Source organism: Numenius arquata, chromosome 2 (assembly GCF_964106895.1).
Source record: "Numenius arquata chromosome 2, bNumArq3.hap1.1, whole genome shotgun sequence".
Lineage (NCBI taxonomy): Eukaryota > Metazoa > Chordata > Aves > Charadriiformes > Scolopacidae > Numenius > Numenius arquata.
In genome coordinates this window covers 53,322,674-53,345,665 of record NC_133577.1, presented here as the reverse complement: position 1 = coordinate 53,345,665, position 22,992 = coordinate 53,322,674, and the positions used below count along the sequence as shown (strand labels likewise).

General features: G+C 53.2%; 1 protein-coding gene across 1 annotated transcript; it reads right to left on the bottom strand.

Moving 5' to 3' along the window:
* Positions 1–3,737: 3,737 nt before the first annotated feature.
* TTL (tubulin tyrosine ligase) lies at positions 3,738–22,754 on the bottom strand. The gene is made up of 7 exons (XM_074167996.1): positions 22,399–22,754; positions 18,694–18,772; positions 15,335–15,567; positions 11,034–11,169; positions 10,669–10,938; positions 9,515–9,658; positions 3,738–7,056 (listed from the first exon to the last, which is right to left on the bottom strand). Exons 1-7 carry the CDS (start codon positions 22,553–22,555, stop codon positions 6,939–6,941), a joined length of 1,137 nt encoding a protein of 378 aa, XP_074024097.1. The 5' UTR covers positions 22,556–22,754; the 3' UTR covers positions 3,738–6,938.
* Between the last annotated feature and the right edge of the window lie 238 nt (positions 22,755–22,992).

The following is a 22,992-nucleotide window of genomic DNA, read 5'->3' as shown; positions in this document are numbered from 1 at the left end:
CTGCATCGCCAGAGAATCCGTTTACTACATGCCTCGTTGGTGTTCCAGTGGACAAGTGGCCGGTAGCGCATGAAGCACGGGCAACCTTTCAAACCCAGTCGTTGGTTAATACATGGGTGCCTTATTTGCCTAACGTGCCTTTGGAACCTTAAGAGCTTGAGCTTTTGGGATCTATAAAAAAGGACTATTGTTTATATTTTAATTATACAAGCAATTTACTATTAGATGTAGACTCAGGCATGCCATGCTACAAAATAGAGCGGGCGATAGATTTCTTTTTTTGTTGTTGTTGTTATTAGCTCAAGGCCACGGATGTGAGGAGATCGATGGAACATGTTGCATGAACGTGTCAGGTCGCTCTGGATCAATTCCCAGGAGGATAGGGAAGCTCTACAGAGAGACCTAGATAGATTGGATCATTGGGCCAAAATCCATGGTATTAGTTTCAACAAGGGCAAGTGCCAGGTTCTGCACTTGGGCCACAATAACCCCGAGCAGCGCTACAGGCTTGGGGAAGTGTGGCTGGAAAGCTGCCTGGAAGAAAGAGACCTGGGGGTTCTAATTGACAAGCGGCTGAATATGAGCCAGCAGTGTGCCCAGGTGGCCAAGAAAGCCAACGGCATCCTGGCTTGTATTAGAAATAGCGTGACCAGCAGAAGTAGGGAGGTGATTGTCCCCCTGTACTCAGCACTGGTGAGGCCACACCTGGAGTATTGTGTCCAGTTTTGGGCACCTCAATCCAAGAGAGATATCGAGGTGCTGGAGCGAGTGCAGAGGAGGGCAATGAAGCTGGTGAAGGGCCTGGAAAACAAATCCTATGAAGAGCGGTTGAAGGAGCTGGGACTGTTTAGTATGAGGAAGAGGAGGCTGAGGGGAGACCTCATCACTCTCTACAACTACTTGAAAGGACACTGTAGAGAGGTTGGTGCTGGTCTCTTTGCACAGGTAATTAATGACAGAACAAGAGGGAATGGCTTCAAGCTCCAGCAGGGTAGGTTTAGACTGAATATTAGGAAAGAATTTTTCACAGAAAGAGTGGTCGGGCATTGGAACAGGCTGCCCAGGGAGGTGGTTGAGTCACCATCCCTGGATGTGTTTAAGAGTCGTTTAGATGTGGTGTTGGGGGATATGGTATAGGGGAGAACTTTGTAGAGTAGGGTAGATGGTTGGACTCAATGATCCCAAGGGTCTCTTCCAACCTGGACGATTCTATGATTCTATAAAAGCAGACGGTTGTTGGAGGAAGGAGTACAAAAGCTGCAAGTCAACAACGGATGGGATCGGTTGGACAGCTTGTTTAGCGGATGGGGACTGTCGGGATGGTTGTTGTTGGTAGTAAGAATGGGATTAGTTATTTTACTGATTGTTGTAGTTGTGCTGTTAATGTTGCCGTGTGTCATCTCCTTGCTGCAAAGGGCCCCGCAGCGGACGATGAAGGCAATCTTTTTGGCACAAATACAAAAAGGGGGAATTGTGGGGGACTACGGCGGGTCCGTGGAACCTTTGATTGAGGGAATGGAGTCAGGAATTGACCTTGCAGAGGTTAAAGTATATCCTTGAGAAAGAAGGGAGTAGCAAACATCCTGAGAAGTAAACAACTTTAAGGTACCAGCTGGAGACTGACAAGATAAGGAGTAGCTTTGATGTTTGCAAAAGACAACCAATGATCTATTGTTATGACAAGATGTAACCAATAGTAAAAGAACACATGTGTTAAGAAAGAATATATAAGAAAGTACGTGTGGCAATAAAGGGTAGACTGTTACTGTCTGTTACTGTCTGAGCTTCAGAAGAGTGTTGTCCGTGCCGTTTGTCCGTCTCAACGACAGCCACCCCGTCCTTGCCACCCGCCCTGTGCCCCACAGCCACCCCCAGCCGTGTCCCCCCCTTTCCTGCCTCTCACCCGGTGCCCCACAGCCGGTCCCATCCCAGCCCCTCGCCCTGTGCCCCACAGCCACCTCCAGCCATGTCCCCACTTCGACACTCCCCACCCTGTGCCCCACAGCCACCCCCAGCCATGTGTGCCCTTTCTTGCCCCTCGCCCTGTGCCCCACAGCCACGTCCCCCTTTCCTGTCCCCCTCCCCCCAAGCCGTGTCCCCCCCTTTCACGTTCCCCACCCTGTGCCCCCCAGCCATGTCCCCCCTTTCCTGCCCCTCACCCAGTGCCCCACAGCCGGTCCCATCCCAGCCCCTCGCCCTGTGCCCCCCAGCCACCCCCAGCCACGTGTGCCCTTTCTTGCCCCTCGCCCTGTGCCCCACAGCCACGTCCCCCTTTACTGCCCCTCACCCTGTGCCCCACAGCCACGTCCCCCTTTCCTGTCCCCCCTCCAGCCATGTCCTCCCTTTCATGTTCCCCACCCTGTGCCCCCCAGCCATGTCCCCCCCTTTCTTGCCCCTCGCCCTGTGCCCCACAGCCACGTCCCCCTTTCCTGTCCCCCCCCCCAGCCATGTCCTCCCTTTCATGTTCCCCACCCTGTGCCCCCCAGCCGTGTCCCCCCTTTCCTGCCCCTCACCTTGTGCCCCACAGCCGGTCCCATCCCAGCCCCTCGCCCTGTGCCCCACAACCACTTCCCATCCGTGTCTCTGAGCTATGCTCCCCCCCAGCAGGTACCCCCAGCACTGTGCCCCCCCAACTACCTGCACCTGTATCCCCCAGGGCCTGCCCCCTTACTCCCCCCCCCCCCCCCCAACCTTATGCACCCCAGGGCCTCCCAGCAGCAGTGGTGAAGCTTTGACACCCCCCCATCACTTCCTACTGCCTCCACACCCTGGACCCCCAAATGCCCCCCCCCCCCCCCAATCCCCAGCTCCAACTGGTGCCGGGACAGCCCTGGGGCGTGAAGCCAGAGCGGCCAGAACTGCTGTCTCATATTTGTCACCTCGAGGTGAGGAAACCTCCGACTGTAGGACTGGGCTGGTTCCTGGGGTCCCACATGGTAAGGGGTGTGTGTGTGGGGGGCAACACTCATGACAGGCGCCCACAAGAAGGCTTTCTGGGGAACCCGCCACCCGGGAGGACCCACTGCCCCAAGGAAACACCGCAGGCTGTGGGGTTTTGCATGTTTTAATGATGGTTGAGGAGAGATGTGGATAGAGTAGTTGGAGATCCACCAGCTCAGGCACCCCCACCGGCCCCACACGCACATGCTGACGTGAGAGCAGCTGGGGACATGAACATGGCAATGCCGTACGTACCCCACCATCCTCTCAACACCAAGGTTTTCTGAGGGCTGCCGTAGCGGGACGTCGGCAATGATCGCGACATGATCGTGGACCTACGTACGGCGCAGCATGGCTCTCCCGGGGGAAGAGCTGCACGTGGAGAACAAGAAACGCTGGGAGCAGCGACATGCAAGCAGTCCTGAAGGGCGATGGTCACAGCAGGGCCAGAAAGCCTGGATGAAGCGGCTTTTGAGCCTTTCTTAAGACTTCTCCAGCATTTTCCAAGGGCTGTGGCCGGCCACTGGATTTTGGCAGGAGCACAATAGCTGTTGCATGGTAATCACGACTAACCTGGTATGAGACATGCCACATGGAGTTACCTGAAACCCAGAGTCCGGCGGGACCAGACCCTGCTGGAAAACACAGCCAGAGCACCTGGGCCTGAAATCCTTCATGGCCGACATGAAGGGATACAACTTAAGACTAGAGACGTTCTGCAATATGGTAGGTATCTTCTGGAAACCCAGCACCATCCTTTGTGAAAGCTCAGGAATGAGAGCGAGACCTTTTCTATTGACCCTTTTAGCTGAAATAAGCTAGAAAACGTTTATTGTTGTGTATTCCTAAAAAAAAAAAAGAAACAAACCAAAGTCTCCCAAGGGCTTGTGAGGTGCACCTACGGCTGCAACGCTCGGGCCTCTACTCCACCTCGTAGCTATTATTTTGGGCAAGACCTCAGGCACTGTGCTCTCCATCCTTTGTCGTTGACCTCGGGGAGCACTTTGAGAGCCGGCAGTAAACACCCACGATACCCGCCATTTTTCTCCGGAGGCTGTTGCTCATTTCTGAAAAATTCAGCAAACGAGCCAATGATTAAAAGCATCCCTCCCTCCCTCTCTCCCCCAAGCTCAGCTGAAAAGGCAGGGTATAAACAGCTGCGTCACCTCCGGTCATGGCTCTGCCGTCAAGTTGAAGCCCCGCTTTCAGCTGAGCAGCCAAAAAAAAAAAATCCACAACAAAAAACCCTGGGTGAAAAAGGGGGAAGAAAATGCCTTGGAGTTTAGTAGAGGCTCCCGAGTCGCTGCTCTTCCCGGCGGTACCAGCTGCTCCAGCAGGATCCGCTGCTTTTGCCTGCATCCAGGCAGCTCTCTCGCCCTTACCCCACTACATCGGCAGGAATCTCGCGTTACTGCGCAGTTAAGGGAGTGATTCGGGTTTTTTTTTTTTTTTAATTTCCCTTTTGAGGGATGGGTCTAGCACCCCAGAAAATGAACATTTCTCACTTCGTTATGATGGGGGAAAATTTTCTCTTCTCACTTTGTGCTCTGCTCTCGTCTGCCCTAGAGCTTGCCAGAGCCCAACGTTTCCTCTTGTCACCTCTGGCACATCCTGGGCCAGGGTGACTGCTATTAGATGTTCCCTTTGCTGGGCAAAAAGGTGGATTTTTAAGCTCGCACGAGCCAACGTCTGAAAATGCCAATGGAGACGTGGTGAACTTTGCAAGTTGAGTAACAACTGTTACAGCCTATGTTTTACCTTGGAGTGTTACCACTGCACTTCACCTGGCCTGCGGTGAAACTTTGACACCTATGTGCTATCGTAAGCTTAAAAAACCCAACCAGTCCTTCCCCCAGTTTATCACCCAGCGCTTCCCATCCCACAAACTGACACATTCACGGTCCCTCTTCTGAACACCCACGAGGTCCAAATCCAGAGACCAGATCTGGCACCTGGGGCGGGGGCGTCTCGCTGGAAGCAAAGCCACCCGCCAGCCCTTGCAGCGCAAGGCAACAAAGCCACAGCCTGTTCTCACACAGCTCCTGCTCCTTGTCACTTCTCAGCGTGCACCAGTGCACCCTGTGTCTCCCGCACCCCGTGCAGATGCAGATCCACGTCACGTTTCAGGGCCGTTGACAACTTCAGAGGTGCTTGTGCGGCTCCTTGGGACGTGCCCTCTCCTGCGGTGCTTCCATGGTGTTTTACCGAGCGCTCTGTTCCCTCCTGCTAAGTTTTGCCAAGTTCCCTCCTGGACGTGAGTGGCTCTGCGTGAAACGGTGCCACTTGCTGATTCACAGCGTGTGGCGACAAATGTCCGTCCCGTGACAGCACTATCAAAATGCATCACTCCAAGGAGGCCTGGGCGCTTCAGTCCCGTCTACAGAAAGGTGCCAGGATCACCTGCTGGCATGAAGACCTCCAAAATCTCCATCATGACCAGAGATGAGTACGCCAAAGCGCTAGGATCTTCTGAGGGAGGCAGAAATCCCACTGCTTGTTTCACTTCCCATGACACACAGGCAGCCAGAAGCTTGTTACCTCCACAATCTCTTCTTGTTTGTTTGTTTTGGGTAACAGGAACCAGTTTATTTCGGTGCCAACCATCTCTCCCTCCCACAGGCAGCTGAACACAGCCCTGAACACCCCCCAACAAACCCCGCTGCTGTTACAAGCGCCACTGTGCTCTGCAAAGAGCTCTGCCTTAGGAGGGATGTGCTGGGTTCACGCTGAAAATTCAGATACGCTTCACAGGGTGGACAATATACCAGGGATTTAGGTTATACCCAAAGCAGATGTTAACTCTGAAATTCAGGGACCTCAAGGAATTTAACCTCTCGTCCCCCCAAAAAAAACACCTGCCTTCCCATCTTTGTAGACCAGGGGTCTCTCCCCTGGTCTACAAAACCTTACCCACCTTCCCCCTAAGCTGGGACCAAGCTGTGGACTGCGTTCAGGGCAGAAAACTGCAATATTTGTCAAATCGAGGAGAATAGAATTGGCTGGATCAAAGGGGATAAAAATCATTTGGGCTGAAAGGTTTCAGATTCAAGCCTCAAATGCATGAAGGTGAGAGCTGAGGGAGGAGGGTAAATTCACTGCAGCGTCTCAGAAGAACCTGAGGAGATCGGGTTTCTGCTGTTTGAAACACTCTCAGCACAAAAGTGACGCCAGAAATCCTACAGCCTGCCTGTGAGCCCTGAGGGGTTCTCTCTCCCTCTTTAAAACAAAATCCAACTGCATCAGACTGGGATGGATATTGATTCAAATCTCATTAGGAAAAAGGGATAGCTATAAATAAACAAAATTGCCTTCCTTGCTTGGGTTAAGTCACCGCCTGCAGTTCAGCACCCTTTCGCCAGCCGTTGCCTGTGTGTTCAGCCAATCAGCTTGGAAAATGACCTAAGGAAACTGAATTCATGGTGTTCCTGGTTTTTGGCATCCTGCGATGCAAGCCAGCTTGCTCCTTCCTATGTAATAAGAGCAGGAACAAAGGAAAGGAGTCACCTATTTGGAGCTGAGCTAAGGCACTAATGATGCAGTAGGTGAGGAAAGAAGAAACACAGCGGGAGGAGGACAACTTCCCAGCCACGATGTTCCGGAAGATCATCGTACTCTTCGCTCAATTTCCCTTAAAAAACCCAATGTTATCTCTATAGAAAAGGAGAAGCTAATACAGTATTCTAGTATCCCTGTTGGAGTTTCGTTTTAAGGTTATTTTGTTGTTCTCCCAGAGAGATTTGTTTCAGATATCAAAGTCACATGAGCTGTTTCTAAAGTGGATTTTGGTGAATGCAGGCAGAGTTGTCTGAGCAGCTCCGGCTCCGGCTCTGCGTGGATGCCTTTATTGTTGGTTTTTTTTCCCCCATGATTTTCCAGCAAATAAGAAGCCTGTCTCTATCGCTTTTTTTGGCATGATACCGAGATAAGCCACCGAACTGTGCTGACCCCGATGGGTGCAGTCTCTCCCCCTGTGCACAGCAGAGGCGCTCCTGTCGTCATCACAGCTTGATAAAGATCGATGATGGCTGGCTCGTCTTCTGTCCGGTGTCGTTGAGGGGGAAAACGCTAGAGATGGCTACATCCACGATTCCTTGGCAGAGCTCTGCATACAGCTTCCTAAGAGACAGAGAGAGAGAGAATCAGGTGCCCAGGAAGGACAAACCCAGCAGCCCCCCAACCCATTTTTACACAGACATGCATTTTCCCAGCAGGATCTACAAGATCCTCCTCCCATTACAGGTAGCTCCAGGGGGACAAACGGGAGGAGGGTGGCATCTCTTCCATCACAAATAGCCAAAACCTACCTCAGCTGCTTTCCATAGCTTCCAAGTGCCCATAGAGGCACAAAGCAAACAGGGCATCGCTGCAACCCGAACTCACCCAGCGACAGCCAAACTTACCCATAGGGCAAGCAACACAAGGAGGTGCAAGGCAGCATAGCACCACGGTGCACATGGTGAACAGGGCATCCTGGACACAGAAAGTTCCCCCAGCCCTAGCTCTGAACAGGCTGTCTGGTAGGTCTGTATTTTTTGCCTACTGTTAGTGATGATCTAATCAAATTTAATCTACATCTAAATCTAATCAAATTCTAATGTAGTGATGTAGCGCCTATTCTGTTTTCCTGGGCTTGTATACGATACAGATGCCTGTTTAGCAAAGATTTCTAGTCTCCCGGAGTTGTCTCAGTCACATAATTTCACTGAATTTCACTGAATTTTTAGAGTTGGAAGGGACCATAAAGATCATCTAGTCCAACTCCCCTGCCGAAGCAGGATTGCCCAGAGCATGTCAGAGCACGTTACTCAGGACTGCATCCAGGCGGGTCTTGAAAATCACCAGAGAAGGGGACTCCACCACCTCCCTGGGCAGCCTGTTCCAGGGCTCTGCCACGCTCACTGTGAAGAAGTTTTTTCTCATATTTGAGTGGAACCTCCTATGTTCCAGCTTGTGCCCGTTGCCCCTCGTCCTCTCACTGGGAACCACTGAAAAGAGTCTGGCTCCCTCCTCCTTCAACCCACCCTTCAGATACTTATAAGCATTGATAAGGTCTCCCCTCAGCCTTCTCTTCTCCAGGCTAAAGAGTCCCAGCTCTTTGAGCCTTTCCTCGTAAGGGAGATGCTCCAATCCTTGAATCATCTTTGTTGCCCTTCGCTGGACTCTTTCACTGAATTTCACTGAATTTTTAGCCTTTCCAGTAGTTCCCTATCCCTCTTGAACTGGGGAGCCCAGAACTGGATGCAGTATTCCAGTTGTGGCCTCACCAGTGCAGAGTAGAGGGGGAGAATGACTTCCCTCGACCTACTGGCCACACTCTTCCCTATGCAGCCCAGGATTCCATTGGCCTTCCTGGCCACAAGAGCACACTGCTTGCTCATTGTCATTTTGCTGTCTACCAGGACCCCCAGATCTTTCTCTTCAGAACTTGACTCCAGCAGGTCCACACCTAACCTGTATTGGTACCTGACATTCTTCTTCCCCGGGTGCAGGACCCTACACTTTTCCCTGTTGAACCTCATGAGGTTCTTCTCCGCCCAGCTCTCCAGCCTGTCCAGGTCTCGCTGGATGGCAGCATGGCCCTCCGGGGTGTCAGCCACCCCTCCCAGTTTGGTATCATCAGCAAACTTGCTGAGGATACACTCGGTCCCCTCATCCAGGTCGCTGATGAATATGTTGAATAGGACTGGACCAAGTATTGACCCCTGGGGGACACCACTGGTTACAGGCCTCCAGCTTGAACCTGCTCCATTAATCATTACCCTTTGGGTCCTGTCACACAGCCGGTTCTCAATCCACCTCACTGTCCCCTCATCCAGCCCACACTTCCTTAGTTTCCCGATGAGGATGTTATGGGAGACTGTGTCAAAAGCCTTGCTGAAGTCAAGGTAGGTGACATCTGCTGCCCTCCCCTCATCCAACCAACCAGTTATAGCATTGTAGAAAGCTATCAGATTGGTCAAACATGATTTACCCTACAGCACCTCTCGCCGTTCCTATGCAGAGATGCTGATGGCCGTGGCTCTTTGGCTGTCCCAGCCTTCCTGGGGCTGGCGGAGTCTTTGATCTAATGTCTGCAGCATCCACAGTGTGCTCTGGACTCCTGCTGCCTGCAAATTCAGTCACTCACTTCCAGGTGCTGCCCTTCACGCCACTCATTTATCACGCATTCAGGTAAAGACCAGTCACCAGTGGCTCCACAAGGGAGACTGAGAAACCACCTGACCCCCAAAGCGTTAGTTCTGCAACATAGCTTCAACCCTATAGCGCCAATAAAAATGACCCAAGTTATATTCAAATACATTTTGTCCAAAACCTGAGGTTAGTTGGGTTAGAACCTAACCTGAGTTAGGTTCTCGCATGGGAAAGAAGCTGGGAGATACCAAACACAGAGACAGGAGCAACAAACTTAAATCATCTGGCACTTAGAGCAGTGTCTGCTCCGGGTTAGCCAGGAAAATTCCCCTGCCATTCATTTTCTTCCACCTTTTTCACTTGGAGCTGGGGCACAGCCATGTTCTGGATGAGGCATATGAATGGCGGCATCGCAAAGGTATTACAGAAACTGATTACTCACTGGGCACACGCCGGGGCCCCATTGACTTCTATCAGCCAGACCTTCAGCTCCTCATCCACCATGAAGTCAAACCCAAAGAGCTGGAAGCTCTGGTAGTGAAGATGCTTTGTGCTGATTGCAGGCTCTATACACATAAGGCAGCTTCTGTGAAGGGAAAGCCAGAAAGCCAAGATTAAAAGCCTTGTGGACATACCTGTTGCGCTGCAGCTTCTGAGGGCACGTGCCTGGCACAGTTAAGCGGAGGGGTCCCCTGTTGACCTGGGACTGCCCAGGTAACTGTCATGGTAACCAGGTCCCTGCAAGTGAGATCACACAACCATCAAAACATCGGTGGGGACACCCCCGAGTTAACTTCCCAAAGAGCTGGAAAGCAGCATCCACCCTCACTACCGGGTTAGGCAAGTTGACATATATGATGTGTAATTAGAGCCTGGAGCAGAAGGCTGAGGCACAAAGGTCTGCACCAGGTCCCCAAGGAACTGCCACTGAGAGCTCATTCGCCTCCGAGTCCTTCAAAGATCCTGTCATGTCTTTTTGGTGTAAGTAACAGCAATGGGTTACTTGCAATGTAAATTCTGCCATGAAGGATCGCTTTGTGAGGACCTGGATTCTCTGCAGCACCATGGTCTCGGAGATGTCTCTCCAGACAGATGGAGTCTGGAGATGTCTCTCCAGCCTTTCTGTGCCAGGAGGCAGCTGGCTCTGTGTGGACCGAGTAAGATGACCTCTGCCAATGAGATGTGCTGCTGCTTGCTGCTGGAGGGAGAAGCAGTGAGACGCTGCAGACTCGCATCCCACTTTATTTCACCTCTTACACCTTCTACTATCTTTTTTAACCTCCACCTCTCCTAGCCCTGTCTTTCGACCTACCCTCTTCCCTTACCAAGCCATCTCACGCCATCCTTCTCCAGCCACAGCTGCCAAAATGCAGACACGTTGACACATACCCTGAAAGAACAGCACCTACAGAGGTCCCCTTTCATTGAGCAATGACCCTGGGGTGTTTATGGCTTAATCTTACATTTATCTCTGGGCTGCAACCCCTGATCCATGCAATTGAAACCCTTCCCTTGTCAGTCTGTCTGCTTCCCCAGCTGCGTCCATACACATTCCCCGAAGGGTTATGTTTCCCTACGCCACAGGTGTCTGGCTACCTTATTATGTGTTTGATTTGCAGTAAGATGCTATTCTCAAGCGTTGTGTTCAGGGCATCCATCAGATACTGGTTGAACTCCTCGAAGAACATTTCATTCCCTTCCTCATACCGCCCGTAGTTTTTGGAATATTCCTTCTGAATGCAGTGATTGGTCAAGTGGCAGGTTTTGTCCTGGAAATTAGCACTGTTGTATGGTTCGGAAGAGGTCCGCAGGACACCCTCTCTGTAGAGGTAGATATTATATTGATGATCCACGAGAACCCAGCTCCTGCGGGGGGGTAAGAGAACAAACTCTAGTCCCAGTGGCTTAAAACGAAACAGCACGAAAACGAAAACCGGTATTACAGAAGCAGAAAAGGTTACCTGATGTCAAACTTGCGATGCCCTGGCTCTAAAAGCAGAGGTTTCTCCAGGTATTTCTGAATCACGTGCACTTGTCCCTGCTCATCGATGAAGTCCAAGAGCTCTGCAGCCTCTGAAGAAATCAGGATCCCTTCCCCTGGCACAGAAAAGACAAAATGAGGCAGAGGATCCTCCTACCTTTGCTGGAGCTCTTCCTGGGCCCCAAGCAGACCATGGCTCGTTTGCCCAAAAAGCCACAGGACATAGATTCATAGATTGGTCCAGGCCGGAAGGGACCTCCAAAGGTCATCTAGTCTGACCTCCCCGCAGTCAGCAGGGACACCCCCAACTAGACCAGGCTGCCCAGGGCCTCGTCGAGCTTCACCTTGAATATCTCAAGGGAAGGGGCCTCAACCACCTCCCTGGGCAACCTGTTCCAGTGTTCCACCACCCTCACAGTAAAGAACTTGTTCCTAATATCCAATCTAAATCTCCCCTTCTCCAACTTAAAACCATTGCCCCTCGTCCTGTCACTGCAGGCCTTTGTAAACAGACCCTCCCCAGCCTTCCTGTAGGCCCCCCTCAGGTACTGGAAGGCCGCTATGAGGTCTCCCCGGAGTCTCGTTTTCTCCAGGCTGAACAACCCCAGCTCCCTCAGCCTGTCCTCATAGCAGAGGTGCTCCAGCCCCCTGATCATTTTGTGGCCCTCCTCTGGACCCGCTCCATCAGGTCCATGTCCTTTCTCTATTGAGGGCTCCAGACCTGCACACAGTACTCCAGGTGAGGTCTCACCAGAGCAGAGCAAAGTGGCAGAATCACCTCTCTGGATCTGCTGGCAACACTTCTTTTGATGCAGCCCAGGATGTGATTGGCCTTCTGGGCTGCAAGTGCACATTGCCTGCTCATGTCCAGCTTCTCATCCATCAGCACCCCCAAGTCCCTTTCCTCAGGGCTGCTTTCTAACACCTCATCCCCCAGTCTGTATTTATACTGAGGATTGTTTCTTCCCAGGTGCAGAATCCTGCAGTTGCTTTTGTTGAACCTCATGCAGTTCAACTGGGCCCACCTCTCCAGCCTGTCCAGGTCCCTCTGAATGACATCCCATCCCTCTGGTGTGTCGACAACACCACACAGCTTGGTGTCATCTGCAAACTTGCTGATGGTGCTCTCAATCCCTCTGTCTATGTCTTTGATAAAAATGTTAAACAGTACTGGTGCCAGGACGGACCCTTGAGGGACACCACTTGTCACTGCACATGCCAGAGCCCGTGGCCCCAGGGACAGCAGGTGCTCAAGCGACATCATGTTGGCTCAGGGTCGGGCAGTGAATCTGCAGAGGGATCTCCCCGTTACCACCTTGCGGGATGTTTGGCTCCCCTGTAACTGGAGCCAACGCAAACGGGAACCAAGAGTAGCCGAGATGGCACAGTCTGCCTGGGACTCCTCTGCAGGGGGCTGGCTATTTAGGTGCGAGTGAATGCACAGCAGACAGGGACCTTGGCAAGCAGTGAGGCAGCTGCTTGGTTCGGAGGGATTTTGTTTCCTGTTCCAGCGTTTTTTTCCAGCTGGACTTGGTGAAGAGGGTAGGGGGTGGTGCGCATGTTCAACACTTGTTAAATTTCATTTTTCTCTGTTTTTCAGCAGTTGGGAGAACAGGGGTTTCAGCATTTTGTTTTCCTTTTTTTTTTTTTTTATCCTGCACTCAGACTTTTCCCCCCTTTCTGGCTTTTCTGGCTGCCAGAGGCAGTCACACAGGCACTCTTGCGCAGTGTTGCCCTGCTTACTGAGTTCATTTAAGTTTCTATTAAAATCATCGCTGAAATTAGGAAAAGAACTGTTTCAAAACCGCTCATCCATGTAGTCAGCGTTTTCCCCGGCCGTGGAAGCCCTTCATTAAAGAAGTTAGACGTGCCTTTTAAATCCTGCCACATTTGGGCTGAAGCTGTCACTGTTCATTTATTGCAAGAGCCCGGATATGAAACCACTGTTGCAGAGCAATGAAGGGAGAACATATCCCTTCTGGGATTTGATAAAGGGATGGCACAGTGCCACGTGAGGGATAAACCAGCTGAGGTAAAATTACCTAACGCTTCTCTGGGACTATTTCCAGTCTTCAGGCACTGAGTTAACTTTTTTGACTAAAGCTGTTGATTTAAGTCTTAATTTTGTGCTGATTTTTTTTGGAGAAAATCCTGAGCGAAAAGGGAAAAAAAAAAGAAGAAAAAAAAAAAGCAACACGCTTCGAGGGGGCATCGGGGGAAGAAGACAGGTTTGGAGCACAAGCAGTTTGATAGGATTATCCCATGGGAAAATGCTCCTAGCTGTGACCTCGGAAGGTCGCTGTCAACACAGCCCTGCAGGTACTTTCACTCCTCCATGCTTTGCACACCTGAGTCACAGCTTCCCAGCACCACTGACCCCCTACAACCTTCCTAGCGTCCTCCACCGAAAGAAAGCCCTTTCATCAAACTATCCCTCTCATCCATGTTTTACGCGGGATGGGGGACACACACACAAGATTTTTAGTCTCCTGATCAGAGCAGAGCCAGGCAGAAGCTTGCCTTGGTACAACCACAGGGAAGGAGGGAAACAACATCCCTGTAAGCCAGTAAAGCCCCCGCAGTGGGAAGATCGGTAGGTACCCGTTCTGCACCGGACAGACGGTGAACAAAGAGGGAGGTTGGTTTAACCGTGCACCTTGACAGCAACCCAGCGAGGCAGCAAAGCAGCTTACGTGGGGCAGCTGTCCCTTCTCTCAAAGAAAACATCAAAACCTATAGCCACAGTTGAAAAATCTCTCAACTTTTAAGTTGGGACATCCTAAGCCTTTAATTTTCATTTTACTGATGGACAACCAAGCTTCCACTAGACCTGTCCCGAGTCAGGGGCTGTGCCTGAGCTAGATCTGCCTCAGCAATTATAATCAACAAGCTTTCTTCTTCCATCACAAGTAATCCCCAGACATTTAAAACTTCCCTCTAGAAGATTAACACGAGGCTCTGCTTTCCACTTTAATTCCCAGCTCGAGTTCTGCAGCACACTGATGAATACAAAAGGTTACTCTGCTCTAACGCGGAAAAGATGGGATCACACTTGAATAAAGTATGTGGAGAGTTTAAACCTCCCCATCCTGCAACAAACCACAGCAATGGCCTTCTCGGTTTCCCAGACTGATTCTTTGCCAGACAGTTATACTACACAGATACGCATTCCCTCACTGGCATAACAAAAGGACTCGTCTCCCCTTCCTCCTTGAGGAAAACAAGCATATTCTTCTGACGCTTCATGGTAACGCAGCCAAGAGAGCAGAGCAGTGAAGGAAGCCAGCGTGAAGGACAGTTTTATCACGCAGCCTCCCTGCGGCCACCTTTGGCTTTCACGCTCTCCGGTGGTTTTTGTACGACTGCATCAAAAGCCAGTAAACATGAGTAATACACGCGGGCTTGTTCCCTTTGAAAAGACCAGGTTCTTTCCTCAGGCTGGGCTCTGCCGCCTGGGCTCTGCACACACGGCAAGGGAAATATTCAGAAATCCATTCTGATAACGTGCTCCTGATACTGCCGTAACCGACGGACACCACGTAGTTACCAAAGCACCGCATCTACAGCCGTGTCCAGCTACCTCCTCTAATAGCTCATTATTTCCGCAAAGCGAGCGATGCAATGAGCCTGGAACAAGGAAGGACACGTTATTATCCCTTAGGTATCTATTGCCTTATTCAAATTAGAGGGACAGACAGACATTGCATTGCTTGTCTTTGCGCTGGTACCTTCCCTTGAGGCTTGGGTGTAATTTGGATGCACTGGGTGCTCGGCCAGTCTCTCAGTGTGACCGTGGGTAGGCCACTGGCACCAGGCATCTGGGTTTGGTGGAAAGACCAAGCACCAGTATTTCTGCCCAGCTGAAACCGGGCTTAGCTGCAGCATGGAGAGCTGGGCTCCTTGCACTTGAAAGCTGCTGTTCCGCCTGCTGCCCTCCTCCCCATATCCTGTTCTGCTCCCCATTATCTCCTGCTCTCCACATTCCCCTCGCCTGCTGGTCCCCGCTGCAAACTCTCCTGTATTCGGAGGTGCATGTGTAGGAAAGTGGAGGTGTCATCCACGTCTTAGGTAGCATGTGCACGTTACAATGCTTGTCAAGAGCCCCATGCCACCAAGCAGACAAATGAGAGCCCTATTCTGGCCTGACTGGTATGGAGTTGGTGGGTGAAGCCTTTCAGACAGGCTAGATATCGGCTGGGCTCAGCCAAACCCTGGGACTCTACCGATCAAGTAAGGTGTAAAGAATAATGAGAAGGTGGCTCGTTTTGCTGGAGAACGAACCTTTGGCGCCAGCAGAGGACTTGGCGATCCACACGTTGCCTTCTTTGCCTTCCCGCCGCCTGTTGTAAGCTGCCAAGAAGACTTCCCGCTCATCTGTCCTTGTGTTGTTTATGAGATGGCGAATTCCGTTCTGTGCTGGAGCCACGGGGGTCTTCAGGTTTGTTGGGTAAATCACATACGACTCTGGGAACCACGTGCAGGACTCCGATAGCTCAGGGCTTGTCTTGATTAGCCTGGGTGAAGAGAGACAGGCTGTTAATCTCCAGAGCGTCCCCACCTGCAGGGACATCATCTGGATAAGTAAAGTAAGTAAAAATAAGTAAAAATCATCATTAACCGGGCTCTTTCGCTTGGTGATAAATAGCAGCTGACAGACAGCCTGTGCTAAATTACTGTATTTTCCTTAGACCCTTGAAATTAGGGTTTTCCCCGAAGGTATCGTGGCAACCCCAACCTGCAGCCAAACATTGCTCTTTGAACCAGACCTGCACGCTTTCATGAAACCTTTTGTAGATGCTGTGGCTATCGTGAAACACTCAGTAGAGAAGTTGCCACCCAACCAGAGCTTGCGGTGCGCTCCCTGCACCATCTCTGCCCACGGGAACTGAGGTGGTGTGTTTCCTAGCACAGAACGGGGCAGGGAGGGATGCTGTGACCACAACAGGCAAAAGGGAAGGCAGAGCAGCAATGTCCTCTGTGCTGGTGCTTAGCTCTTGACCCCATCCCCACCGAGATCTGAGCAGGTTGTCCCCCTTGTGGATGGAGACCGCTGGGAAGCCACTGAAAGCAAGGGCACAGCTGTACATGTCATGACCCACAGAATCACAGAATCTTCTTGGTTGGAAGGGACCTTTGAGATCATCGAGTCCAACCAAAAAAATCAAACAAACCCAAACCAAAACAAAAAAAAACCCCACCAAAACCAAACCAAACCAAAAAAACCCCAAAACCCCAAAAAATCCACCACACCAACCCAAAAAACCAAACACCAAAACCAAACCAAAACCCACACAAAACAAACACCCACAACCACACCCCACACCCCCCCACAAACAGACACAACCCAACAATCTCGGGCACTAGAGCATGCCCTGAAGTGCCACGTCTACACGTTTCTTAAATACCTCCAGGGATGGCGACTCCACCACCTCCCTGGGCAGGCTGTTCCAGTGCCTGACCACCCTCTCAGGAAAGTCATTCTGCCTAATATCTAATCTAAACCTCCCCTGCCCCAACTTCACACCATTTCCTCTGGTCCTGTCATTATTCCCTTGGGAGAAGAATCCAACCTCTCTACACCCTCCTTCCAGGGAGTTGTAGAGGGCAATGAGGTCTCCCCTCAGCCTCCTCTTCTCCAAACTAAACATGCCCAGTTCCCTCAGCCTCTCCTCATAGGACTTGTTCTCCAGACCCCTCACCAGCTTGGTGGCTCTCCTCTGGACACGCTCCAGCAGCTCAATGTCCTTCCTGTAGTGAGGGGCCCAGAACTGAACACAGCACTCGAGGGGAGGCCTCACCAGTGCCCAGTCCAGAGGCACCATCACTGCCCTACTCCTGCTGGCCACGCTGTTCCTGATACAGGCCAGGATGCCGTTGGCCTTCTTGGCCACCTGGGCACACTGCTGGCTCATGTTCAGCCGGCTGTCCACCAACACCCCCAGGTCCTTTTCTGCTGGGCAGCTTTCCAGCCACTCTTCCCCAAGCCTGTAGCCCTGCAGGGGGTTGTTGTGACCGAAATGCAGGACCCGGCACTTGGCCCTGTTGAACCTCATCCCATTGGCCTTGGCCCATTGATCCAACCTGTCCAGATCCCTCTGTAGAGCCTTCCGACCCTCAAGCAGATCAACACTCCCACCTAGTTTGGTGTCATCTGCAAAGTTACTGAGGGTGCACTCAATCCCCTTAGCTAGATCATCAATAAAGATATTAAACAAGACTGGCCCCAAAACTGAGCCCTGAGGGACGCCACTGGTGACCGGCCGCCAACTGGATTCCACCCCATTAATCACAACTCTCTGGGCACAGCCAGCCAGCCAGTTTTTTACCCAGTTAAGAGTACACTTGTCTATGCCATGATTCGCCAGCTTCTCCAGGAGAACGCTGTGGGGGACAGTGTCAAAGGCCTTACCAAAGTCCAGGTAGACAACGTCCAGGTAGACACTAGGTGTCTGGGATCCCCCTTGCATCATGCAGTCTCCGATCTCTCTGGCACATCTCTCCTACCCGTGACGTCTAGAGACGCCAGCAGACTCCCGTTAGCAGAGCCCAGCCCTGTTTTCTTTCAGAGCCAAGGGAGCTGCCTACCTCTCTGAATGCTCACTCTGTGCTTCGCTTAAGGCCAAAAGCAGAGCTCATGACCTGCTGACTCTCTCTGTGCCTCTCTGTGGAAGTGGCAGTCAGTCAGTCACACCCTGGAAGCCCCGAGGAATGCCATTTGTGGTCCCTTGGGTTCATAAGCACCTTGATGCGTGGTTGACCCCACAGTTAGAAAGGTCAGCCAAGCTTCAGGAGAGAAAAACAGGTGTGCGAGCACATTCAGCGCTGCCTTTAGACCATGGGCCGCAGAGAAATCCAGCTGGGGAGTGCCGTGAGTGCTCCTTTAAAAAAATATTCTGCTAGCTCCTGGCAAACACCATCACCACCGTAAAGGAAGCAACTGGGACCAGGTTCTTTGCAGGGGAAGGAGAGGCCTTGGATCAGCAGACAGTCCGCATCAGCAAGAGGAACACCAACAGACACCAATGGGGAATCAAACGCTTGAAGGAGGCCAAGAGCTCTGACGTGAAGATGCCCTAATGGCCGCAGAGTTTGCACAGGGACGAGGGTTATCTACAATGCAAGCTCATCCACATTTTCCCAGGAGATCCTAGCACGGCTGGTCATGCAGAAATAACTCCCAGAGCTCTTCCTGGAGATGTCTCCAAGCATTTGTTTGACCAAGAAATCTGATTAGCTAAAGGCATATTAGTGTCTCATCTCTGTATGAAACGGAGAATAAAAGGAGTAGGTTTTAATTAAATGTCTACAAGGAAAAAGAGCAGATACGTTTGGGTTTTTTTTTTTTTTCCCTTTTGATTTGGTTCTAATCTGATTCAATACACTCTATGGTTTCAAGCAGATGTAATTCAGTGAAAATGGCATTTCCCCTGAAGTTACAAAGAGTTCTTTGTGCACGGAGCTAGCTCTGGAGACCAGCACAGGAGTCTGGAAGACAGCACATGTGCCAGGACACTCCCGGGGCAGCTGTTCTTTAAGAAATACCCTCTCAACAGGTTCGACACTCGACAACGGTCAGAAGGAAAAAAAAAAAACCAAAACGATTCTGCCAATCCCATGTGATATTTCAGTGAATTTCTTACTTCACCAGAGATGCTTTGCGGCACAGCTTGTCTGCTCCCCTGTAGTAATTCACCAGCTGCACAAGTCCGGGTTCATGGCCTAAAAAGAGGAAATAGAGAGATCAGACAAACTTCTCGATTAATGAAGTAAAAAGATCTGCTTGGTGCAAGGGACCTGTGCGATAGGGAAGAAAGAGGAGGCTGTTTCCTCGCATCACAGAAACAGACTTGAAGTTGGTACTGGCTCCTGCGGTTTCCTTCTTTTAGTTATGAAAAACCATGCATTTACCCGAGCCTGTTTTAAATCTGACACTTCCATTTTTCAAAGGAAAATAATAATTTCCTAATTCACACTGGGAACTGGCAGCGCCACCCAAGAATGTTCTCCGTTTACGGGTGGTAGTTTTTAAAAGCCAAGATTTCGGTTACTCTTAAATGGAGCAGGAGGACGCAGGGAAGCACACCACGATACAAAGATCACAGCTTAGGAAAGGGCCTTGTTTCTTTGCCGTGCACACAGTGTGCTCTTGTGGCCAGGAAGGCCAACGGAATCCTGGGCTGCATAGGGAAGAGTGTGGCCAGTTGGTCGAGGGAAGTCATTCTCCCCCTCTACTCTGCACTGGGGAGGCCACAACTGGAATACTGTGTCCAGTTCTGGGCTCCCCAGTTCAAGAGAGACAGGAAATGCTGGAGAGAGTCCAGCGTAGGGCAACTAAGATGATTAAGGGATTAGAGCATCTCCCTTACAAGGAAAGGCTCAAAGAGCTGGGACTCTTTAGCCTGGAGAAGAGAAGGCTGAGGGGAGACCTTATCTATGTTTACAAGTATCTGAAGGGTGGGTTGAAGGATGATGGAGCCAGACTCTTTTCAGTGGTTGCCAGTGACAGGACGAGGGGCAACGGGCACAAGCTGGAACATAGGAAGTTCCATTCAAATATGAGGAAGAACTTCTTTCCGGTGAGGGTGCCAGAGCCCTGGAACAGGCTGCCCAGGGAGGGTGTAGAGTCCCCTTCCCTGGAGATCTTCAAGACCCGCCTGGATACAGTCCTGAGTGATGTGCTCTGGGCAATCCTGCTTTAGCAGGGGAGTTGGACTAGATGATCTCTAGAGGTCCCTTCCAACTCTGACAATTCCGTGATTCCGTGATCTGTGAAAAAGCTGCCAAGGCACTGAGCAAACTGGCGATCCTCCCACGGCTGGCAGGGCGTACTCCAGCATCCTCCAGAGAGGCTCCATGAGGCCTCTGCAGCCTCTTCCTCCTTCACCTCCCCTTAGCACAAACTGCTTTTCCATTAGACACAGACACTCAACGGCTTAAGGGCACAATCCCCCAAGAACGAGGGTATCAGCGAGAGCAACAAGAGGTCCCTGCAGCCGGACAGAAGCAGCAGCACATGCCAGGAGTCCCCACTTATACCCCTCTCCCACGTCAAATAATCCATCTTAGCCCCCCCGAGTAACACAAATCCCTACAGTTCTCTGAATTAATGTCTGCTTCTGCTGAGTAGAGCCTTTCGGGAAGCCAAGCCAAGCTAAGCCAGCTTGGATGCAACAGTTACTTAGGAGGACAGCTTCAGGAAGATGTACCAGAGAAGGTAGGGCTTTTTGGAAGATGTAGCAAAATAACGACATTATTTTGGGCCCAAATCTACTGATTTCAGGCAACCAGCTCCTGCTAGAGGAGGACAGGTTAAAGAAGCCAGTGCCAAAGCATGGTCCCTCTCTATGGGTCATAGATGTGTCCTGGCTGTGAGAAATGGTATGAATTTTTGGGCATCCCGTGGCAACACACGCTGAAGCCCTTCTACCACCCCAGGGGTTTTTTTTTTGAGGATGAAAGGGATTAATATGAGACGGCCACAAGCCCACCTGGATGTGCTGCGCAGGTCCATTCGCATCAAAGAATTGCAACCACTCTGCCACGAAGCCTGATGCGCACAGGCCCTGCCAGCTGGCCACATCAAAGGACAGGTCTGCTTGCTGTGCCTGGCTACAGCGTGAGTGAGCATCCTCCCTGCTTAAGCCTTTCCCGGTGGTTCCCTGCCTGCCGCAGCCACCCCGGCGCTGGGAGGTGACCAGATGGCATCGCCATGTGATGGGGACTTTCCACTCACAAACGCTTGAGGAGACAAGGAAAGAGGCGCTGGAGCCGGTGACTTGCAAATCTGAAAGAGCAGTCAGTGCTGGGGGTCTTGACGACTGCAAGACAGGGGCTGCAAAAGCCGTCCTGCCCTGGAGCTGCTGGGATGAGGGGGCTCCTCCTGCTCCGACGTTCCTGCCAGCTGTTGGACGCAGACACAGGGGACCGCGGGAGGGAAAGGGGCTGCTCCGCTGAGGTCTGAAGCATCCTCATCCCAAACCTCCTCCTGACAGGCCTGGTGACAGGGAGCCAGCACAGCAGCTGGCACCGTGCACGGAGACCTACCAGCCTTGCGGCTCCCGCCGGCTCACCACCACCACCCCACCCCCCTCCAAGCCGTGGGCAATGACGGTGCATCTCTGCTCCCCGCCGTGCCCTGTGAGGATGCCAGCGCCTGGCTTGGCTGTCCCCGCTGGGTGGAGGGCTGGGGTGACCGTGCTGACAGCCTGTCGGGTGGCAAGCAGGTGACAAGCCTGCACAGGGATGCTCCCGGGACCCCCGTATGTTATCAGTGTGACAGAGTGGGGTCAGACAGCAGAGGAAAAGGGAGGAATAAGGGAGGTGGCTTGCCCCTACACACACACACACACACACAGCCTCTGGAACAACCCTCATCCCGCTCCAAGCGGGGATGAGACAACGCTGTCACCCCCACCAAGCCCCTGCAGAGGCACATCCCCACCAGCCTGGGAGCCGGGGCGAGGGTTTGAGCCTGCCTGGCTCAGACCTGTTCCCTACCTGCCCCAAGCTGTAGAAACACCCCTACGTAAGGTGTAAGTTCAGCCCCGCAACCGCCCTGTGCCGGGCAGGGGGACTGCCGCGCTCCCCACGAGCCCACGCTGGGCGACTGAAGCCCCTCTGAAAGGGGGTGAAAACGGCCCCAAACGTGTCACTGCGGGGGGGGGGGGGGGGGGGGGGGACGGGAACACAAGGCAGGTTGGCCGGGAGGTTTGAGGGCTGCACCCAGGGAGACGGGGACCCCGAGGGTCTGCGACATCCTAGGAGGGGGGTGGTGGTGGTCCCCGGGTTCCCTCCGCCACAGCCCAGCCCCCTCTTTTGCGGGGGGGGGACGGACACACACCGGTGAAACCACCCTCCGGCATCTTGAGGAGGGGGATACTTTGAGCCCCAGCTGGCGGCAGCAGTCCCCGGCCGCTGGGGCCGGTCCCCCGGGAAGGCGGAGGGTTTCGGGGAGGGGAGGGGGGCGGGGCGGGGGTGGTTTCCCGGGGCCGGGAAGCGGCTGGACGGGGTCCCCTCGCTGCCCCCCTCTTTGTCCCGGGCGAGGCGGGCCAGAGCGGCTCTCTGTCAGGGGGAGTCCCGGTGAACAGGCCCGGCTGGGGGAGGACCCCCATCCCAAACGACGACGGGGGGGGGGGACGGGGACCCCGGCGGGGCACGCCTTGTCGGCAGGGAGGGCGACACGCCGCGGGGGACCCCACCCTGCGGCGGGGGGAGGGGGGGACCCCGGTTGGGCTCCCGTCGTGGGCGGAAAGGGCACGACGGCAGCCCGGCTCAAGGCCTGCAGGTGACGGGGCGGGCGGGGTAGGGACGAAGAGGAGGAGGAGGAGGAGGAGGAAGACCCTTACCCAGCCTGCCGAAGGGGAGCCGGTTCCTCTCGCCCAGCATCAGGTTGAAGCGGGGGTTGTCCCTCCGGAGGCGCCGCCACTGCCCGCTGGCCAGCAGCAACCGGCTCACCTCGGCGTACACGCTGCTGCCCTCGTCCCGCACCACGAAGGTGTACATGGCGGCGGGGGGATAAGGGGAAGGGGGGCGAGGGGAACGGACGGACAGACGGACGGGACGCCCCACCGCTACCCCCGGCCACCCATCGGGCCCCGCCGCAGCTCAGGCAGGGCCCTACGCGGCCGCCGCCACCTCCGCCGCCACCACCACCACCGAGCCCGGCTCCGCATGGCCGGGGCCGCCGCCCCCGCCCGAGCCTGCCCGGGGCGGGGGGCTGACCCGGAAGCAGAACCACCCCCCCCCACCGGAAAAGGCAGTGACGTCACCGAGGCCGCCCGGTAACGGGAAGCGGCCTCCCCTCCTCGGGTGGCCCGGCTCCGCCGTTCCCCGTTATGGGCGTCCCTGTCACCCGGCGGCTCACCGGGCAACTGGTGTTGGTCGCCCCGTGGGCCCCGCGGGGCGGGAGGGACACCGGCCTCCGTGTCGCCGCCCGAGAC

Bases quoted from the DNA above. Each gene is read 5' to 3' on its own strand.
- TTL (XM_074167996.1), bottom strand. From the start codon at position 22,555: ATGTACACCTTCGTGGTGCGGGACGAGGGCAGCAGCGTGTACGCCGAG. The intron at 18,773-22,398 runs GTAAGGGTCTTC...TCCTCTTTTTAG, and splicing joins GCTCCCCTTCGGCAGGCTGG to GCCATGAACCCGGACTTGTG. The intron at 10,939-11,033 runs GTAACCTTTTCT...ACCCCCCCGCAG, and splicing joins CATCGCAAGTTTGACATCAG to GAGCTGGGTTCTCGTGGATC.